Genomic DNA, 7,362 nt, shown 5'->3' with positions numbered 1-7,362 from the left:
CCCCCCACAAGGCTCTAGATATATACTGTATCACAAAGACGGAAGTGTCCCTATTTTTTTCCTTTCCGATAAACAAGCACAAAGAAAACTGGGAGACAATAATTATGTGATTGAGACAAGATAACAATTCATGAAAAACCTGTTTTAAGCCCCATGAATGATCCTTCTCTTTATAAGCGGTGTAACATGAGTGGTTCATTGAAATAACAGCAGAAAAAGCAACTGTCTGTCAGTACACAGTGAGTAATGTTGGACTTCTCGCTGGAAATCAGCAGCAGTAGTAGTCAACATTATAAATAGCAATTTCAGCTACATTCTAAGGTGAACTTGAACGCAACATTTAAACTGAGAATTTTTATACTGGAGAATACAAAGTAAAAGTTGTGAAAGCATGCAAATGCAATACAATAGTCTAACAAGCAAACCTACTGTTAGAATTAAGGCATCCAGCTGTCCTGCTCTTCTTTATCACTCATGCTCCTTCTTGTTTGAGGTTATTTCTCTGCATGCTTATAGAAGGCAGTGTGAAACAATACATGTATTAAGGCTAATTTACACCACGGAGCACTGCTCCAAGGAGTCTGGCGTAGCTTTAACAGTGTCTGTGAAGCTGGATTCAAGAAAAAAAAACACAAGTTTTTTTTAGGGCATGTGTAGGACCATCTTGTGCCAGTACAGAATGTGATGTCACTAGCTTGGTTGGTTGTTTACTACTAATAAACCCAATTAATTAATTTAAGTTAACTAGTGACAGAACTGGGTGTTTAACAAGGAAGCTAAAAAATAGGAGTTTACATTTACGCTGCCCCTGGTTGCAGCAATGAGTTTTATGTTAAAAACCAACTACATACTTTCACTCAGTTTGTTAAGTAGAAAGTGGCCGTTTTTTCTTGCTGGTATGCTGATGGATACTGGGAGTCCCTTTTGTGCTTTGGTGACAAGTAATGTTTGTGGTGTGATGCATGTGTAGAAACATGTTAACTGTTTGGATGTGCTTGGGAAAAAAGACCATTTTAATGCATAAAACTGTGCTGAGCGGATTTTGTGAATACCTGCTCTGACAGCTGATTGTACCATTTGGTCTCTACATACAACCCGATGAGTTCATAGTGAATAGTGTGCTTATATGGTGCTAAGAAGTTTAGTGGTAGTGAAATGCAGCACTTATCTAACAAATAAACTCATAAATGTAAGAATACGTATAATTATGTTAAGTTTACCTGTTGCAGGGCTGTAAGAACCTGAGTTAAAGTAGACAGCCGTCTGCTCCTTGCTATCTAAAATATAACAGGACATTGGCTTAAATTCTCGACTGTCTCATACTTATGTTTAATCAGTTTTCTGTTTGACGTTTAGTCAGCTGTGTAAAAACCAAGGAGGAACCCACCCGGGGGATTAATAAAGTTTTATTTTATCTAATCTAATAACTAATCTCAGCCAAACCGATTTACTCACGAACAAACAAAACACTGAAAAAAGCCCAACAATAACATTTTTAGGTTGTCTAAGTGAATTAAATATTACGTTTAACCCGAGTAGCGAAAGTCCGCGGTGATCTGAAAATGATGTGCCGGGAGTTGTGCCGTTCTCGGCCGCATCAGTAACCCTCGAGCTCCCGGCTTGCTATCGAGCTGGTGGGTAGCAGACGCCTCCGAAAACGTCGAAGCACTTTGGCAAATATGTGATATCTTGATGAAACGAGCAGATATTTGATGTTTACACAGCTAATTTCTCGCCTGAAAATATGTTAAAAGTTTATTTTGTGACCCAGAAAGATTAGTATGAGTAATTTTAAAACTTAGTAGCGGCCGCCATTGTTGGAAACTGGAGTTTGGCTGGGGCGCGCTATGAATTCTGGGATATGGTGGGCCATGAAGGACACACCCGACCCATCCTTCAAATTCGGGGAAAAGGAGGACGCATCTGTCGGCCGCATTCGGAGGAGTCTATGAATTTGGACAGCCTTCGGCGTGTTGCTGTGACGTAATTGGTCTACAAATGCGGCCTCAGGAGGATGTAGCCCATGAATTTGGACACGACATATATGCCGTGGCTGACGAGCTGCAACACACCTCAGCTGTGGCTCATGAGGCAGACCTGGAACACAGGAAGGGGAGAAAAAAAAGAGGGAGAGGCACTAGAGGTCAGCGACCGTAACACGGTATTCCTATTTTTTTCAGTTCTAATAATCAAGACAAAGACAACTCAGAGACAATGTTTATCTTGAATTACACTTCATGAAAATGCAGTTTCAAGCCCTATTGTTGTAATTGTGAAAGCATACAATACAATAGTCTGTTGTTATCAAAGAAAAGTGTTCTCAAGTTCATCTCCCTGTTGGAGCTCAGTCTGGGTGGAGTTCTTTTTTTCTCCTCGTCTTTCTTCATGTTGTGCATTTTCTATGGTTTCGGTTCGTATCTTAAATGCCCCATGGGGATAGAAAAAAGTCTTTTTGACTTTGAAAATAGGGAAACCAACATGAGGAAATGAGACCTAGTTTAATTTTCCCAGTGAGATAATATCAAACAAATCACAAACTTTGTAATCAGTACAATCGGAGTCGAGCATTTCTGATTTGTTGCTTTTTTGTGAAAGGAGCCCCAGTATAAAGTGTTGTGGAGGAAGAGTTTAGGTAGGACGTCTACATTGTGTTTATCGTTGAAGAAGATAACATCACAGGAATTACTTATCATGAACCTAAGGATAGGATGCACAAAACTAAGAGTCAGGATTTTGAATGAATTAAAACTCTCTGAGTCTTTGGTAAATTAAGAAACCAGAGTGGAAGCTGTTGCCTCTCCTCCTCCTCGCCCTGTAGTTTGAGGCTTCTGAGACTTAGGCTACATCCACACGTACAGTACGTACTGATTACAAAGTTTGTGATTTGTTTGATATTATCAAACAAATCACATCATGATATTATCTCACTGGGAAAATTAAACTAGGTCTCATTTCCTCATGTTGGTTTCCCTATTTTCAAAGTCAAAAAGACTTTTTTCTATCCCCATGGGGCATTTAAGATACGAACCGAAACCATAGAAAATGCACAACATGAAGAAAGACGAGGAGAAAAAAAGAACTCCACCCAGACTGAGCTCCAACAGGGAGATGAACTTGAGAACACTTTTCTTTGATAACAACAGACTATTGTATTGTATGCTTTCACAATTACAACAATAGGGCTTGAAACTGCATTTTCATGAAGTGTAATTCAAGATAAACATTGTCTCTGAGTTGTCTTTGTCTTGATTATTAGAACTGAAAAAAATAGGAATACCGTGTTACGGTCGCTGACCTCTAGTGCCTCTCCCTCTTTTTTTTCTCCCCTTCCTGTGTTCCAGGTCTGCCTCATGAGCCACAGCTGAGGTGTGTTGCAGCTCGTCAGCCACGGCATATATGTCGTGTCCAAATTCATGGGCTACATCCTCCTGAGGCCGCATTTGTAGACCAATTACGTCACAGCAACACGCCGAAGGCTGTCCAAATTCATAGACTCCTCCGAATGCGGCCGACAGATGCGTCCTCCTTTTCCCCGAATTTGAAGGATGGGTCGGGTGTGTCCTTCATGGCCCACCATATCCCAGAATTCATAGCGCGCCCCAGCCAAACTCCAGTTTCCAACAATGGCGGCCGCTACTAAGTTTTAAAATTACTCATACTAATCTTTCTGGGTCACAAAATAAACTTTTAACATATTTTCAGGCGAGAAATTAGCTGTGTAAACATCAAATATCTGCTCGTTTCATCAAGATATCACATATTTGCCAAAGTGCTTCGACGTTTTCGGAGGCGTCTGCTACCCACCAGCTCGATAGCAAGCCGGGAGCTCGAGGGTTACTGATGCGGCCGAGAACGGCACAACTCCCGGCACATCATTTTCAGATCACCGCGGACTTTCGCTACTCGGGTTAAACGTAATATTTAATTCACTTAGACAACCTAAAAATGTTATTGTTGGGCTTTTTTCAGTGTTTTGTTTGTTCGTGAGTAAATCGGTTTGGCTGAGATTAGTTATTAGATTAGATAAAATAAAACTTTATTAATCCCCCGGGTGGGTTCCTCCTTGGTTTTTACACAGCTGACTAAACGTCAAACAGAAAACTGATTAAACATAAGTATGAGACAGTCGAGAATTTAAGCCAATGTCCTGTTATATTTTAGATAGCAAGGAGCAGACGGCTGTCTACTTTAACTCAGGTTCTTACAGCCCTGCAACAGGTAAACTTAACATAATTATACGTATTCTTACATTTATGAGTTTATTTGTTAGATAAGTGCTGCATTTCACTACCACTAAACTTCTTAGCACCATATAAGCACACTATTCACTATGAACTCATCGGGTTGTATGTAGAGACCAAATGGTACAATCAGCTGTCAGAGCAGGTATTCACAAAATCCGCTCAGCACAGTTTTATGCATTAAAATGGTCTTTTTTCCCAAGCACATCCAAACAGTTAACATGTTTCTACACATGCATCACACCACAAACATTACTTGTCACCAAAGCACAAAAGGGACTCCCAGTATCCATCAGCATACCAGCAAGAAAAAACGGCCACTTTCTACTTAACAAACTGAGTGAAAGTATGTAGTTGGTTTTTAACATAAAACTCATTGCTGCAACCAGGGGCAGCGTAAATGTAAACTCCTATTTTTTAGCTTCCTTGTTAAACACCCAGTTCTGTCACTAGTTAACTTAAATTAATTAATTGGGTTTATTAGTAGTAAACAACCAACCAAGCTAGTGACATCACATTCTGTACTGGCACAAGATGGTCCTACACATGCCCTAAAAAAAACTTGTGTTTTTTTTTCTTGAATCCAGCTTCACAGACACTGTTAAAGCTACGCCAGACTCCTTGGAGCAGTGCTCCGTGGTGTAAATTAGCCTTAATACATGTATTGTTTCACACTGCCTTCTATAAGCATGCAGAGAAATAACCTCAAACAAGAAGGAGCATGAGTGATAAAGAAGAGCAGGACAGCTGGATGCCTTAATTCTAACAGTAGGTTTGCTTGTTAGACTATTGTATTGCATTTGCATGCTTTCACAACTTTTACTTTGTATTCTCCAGTATAAAAATTCTCAGTTTAAATGTTGCGTTCAAGTTCACCTTAGAATGTAGCTGAAATTGCTATTTATAATGTTGACTACTACTGCTGCTGATTTCCAGCGAGAAGTCCAACATTACTCACTGTGTACTGACAGACAGTTGCTTTTTCTGCTGTTATTTCAATGAACCACTCATGTTACACCGCTTATAAAGAGAAGGATCATTCATGGGGCTTAAAACAGGTTTTTCATGAATTGTTATCTTGTCTCAATCACATAATTATTGTCTCCCAGTTTTCTTTGTGCTTGTTTATCGGAAAGGAAAAAAATAGGGACACTTCCGTCTTTGTGATACAGTATATATCTAGAGCCTTGTGGGGGGAACTAACACAGATGAACAGAAATTCTGAAAAGATGAAGACTGCAGTCTTAACCTTATGCCTCTTCTTTCTGTGTGCAGCTGCCTTCCCTCAGATGGATGGCCAAGCATCTGAAAGTGCTGGGACAAATAAACAACTTTTCCTAATATTACGACAACTAGAATCCAAGCTGAATAATACTGAGAAACAGCTGGCAGATCTGAAATCATCAATCCAAGGTAAGAACATAACACAGCTGGAGGTTTTATTCTGACATGTATAGATCTTTATCAGTGTACTGATACAGGTTCATGTTTTGTTGTTGTCAAACCAAACAAATAATCCCATATTTCCATGCAACTCCAGGCAACCGTGTGGCATTTGGAGCATCTATCGGCAATGTTGGAAATACTGGACCAATGAGTGCAGAGATCACACTGACTTACAAAAATGTCTACTTTAACTCAGGTTCTTACAACCCTGTAACAGGTAAACTTACAATAATTATATGTATTCTTACATTTATGAGTTTATTTGTTAGATAAGTGCTTTCACTACCACTAAGCCATATAAGTTGTAACTGTGTCCATCATCTCCAGGTATTTTCACTGCTCCGGTCAGAGGAGTTTATTACTTCAGCTTCTCTGGTCATAATTTCTCAACTAGACCGATGGGGCTGCGTCTGATGAAGAATGGAGAGCAGATGGTGACAGTGTACAACCATGCAGCTGGAAATCGCCATGAGACAGCCACCAATGGCATGACTCTGCAGCTGGCTGCAAGAGACCAGGTGTACATGAGGCTCCGTCCGGACACCTGGATTTTTGATAATGACAACAACCACAGCACCTTCATTGGCCATTTGTTATTCCCTCTGTAAGCTCAGACAAGCATAGTTTGAATAGCAAATGAGTAAACAGAACAACATTGACATGTAGAGTTTGGTTGATTACTTTCGGTGGTGACTTTCCCACCGAAAGAGGGTCTTGGCCCTCTCCCCTGGCCAAGACCCTCATGGGTTACAGTAACAATCTACAGCTTTAGAACATGGTGGCGGTGTCAGAATTAAAACCAATATTTTATAGGAGTTTGTGTCTCAAATGAACAATAAAGTCTGAATACGTGCAGCAATTTCACTTCTCTTCTTTTTTAGTCAGGTAGGCTCCTCTGACTCATTTTAAGGTTAACATAAATATACATTTGTGTGTGCTGTTTTGAGGTGATTTCTTGGTCAAAATCAATAATAGAAGTATTCTGATTTAAGTGTGTATTTCTTTTTTTAAATTATGTGCAAATCCATCCAGACTTGAGTTAAGGTCACTAAAGTTCAAGCTACATCTGGACACGTTTGTTCAAATTATTCTGTTATAACAGCAAAGAAAAAACACATAAAACGCCACAACAATTATTATTTGTTATTATAGGGAGTGCAGAATTATTAGGCAAGTTGTATTTTTGAGGAATAATTTTATTATTGAACAATGTTTTAATGAACCCAAAAAAGTCATTAATATCAAAGCTGAATGTTTTTGGAAGTAGTTTTTAGTTTGTTTTTAGTTTTAGCTATTTTAGGGGGATATCTGTGTGTGCAGGTGACTATTACTGTGCATAATTATTAGGCAACTTAACAAAAAACAAATACATACCCATTTCAATTATTTATTTTTACCAGTGAAACCAATATAACATCTCCACATCCACAAATATACATTTCTGACATTCAAAAACAAAACAAAAACAAATCAGCGACCAATATAGCCACCTTTCTTTGCAAGGACACTCAAAAGCCTGCCATCCAAGGATTCTGTCGGTGTTTTGATCTGTTCACCATCAACATTGCGTGCAGCAGCAACCACAGCCTCCCAGACACTGTTCAGAGAGGTGTACTGTTTTCCCTCCTTGTAAATCTCACATTTGATGATGGACCACAGGTTCTCAATGGGGTTC

General features: G+C 39.4%; 1 protein-coding gene across 1 annotated transcript; it reads left to right on the top strand.

The window, feature by feature from the left end:
• Positions 1–5,438: 5,438 nt before the first annotated feature.
• On the top strand, positions 5,439–6,546 carry LOC147308493 (complement C1q-like protein 2). Its single transcript, XM_086271426.1, has 3 exons — positions 5,439–5,654; positions 5,782–5,904; positions 6,015–6,546. Exons 1-3 carry the CDS (start codon positions 5,450–5,452, stop codon positions 6,293–6,295), a joined length of 609 nt encoding a protein of 202 aa, XP_086127552.1. The 5' UTR covers positions 5,439–5,449; the 3' UTR covers positions 6,296–6,546.
• The last annotated feature ends 816 nt before the right edge of the window (positions 6,547–7,362 follow it).

This window comes from Aulonocara sp. 'chitande type north' Nkhata Bay, linkage group LG18 (assembly GCF_057382095.1).
Source record: "Aulonocara sp. 'chitande type north' Nkhata Bay isolate Kocher_YH1m ecotype deep benthic linkage group LG18, A_spYH_male_GT1.1, whole genome shotgun sequence".
NCBI lineage: Eukaryota > Metazoa > Chordata > Actinopteri > Cichliformes > Cichlidae > Aulonocara > Aulonocara sp. 'chitande type north' Nkhata Bay.
The sequence above is the reverse complement of the archived record's forward strand: the minus strand, read 5'-3'. Positions and strand labels throughout refer to the sequence as shown.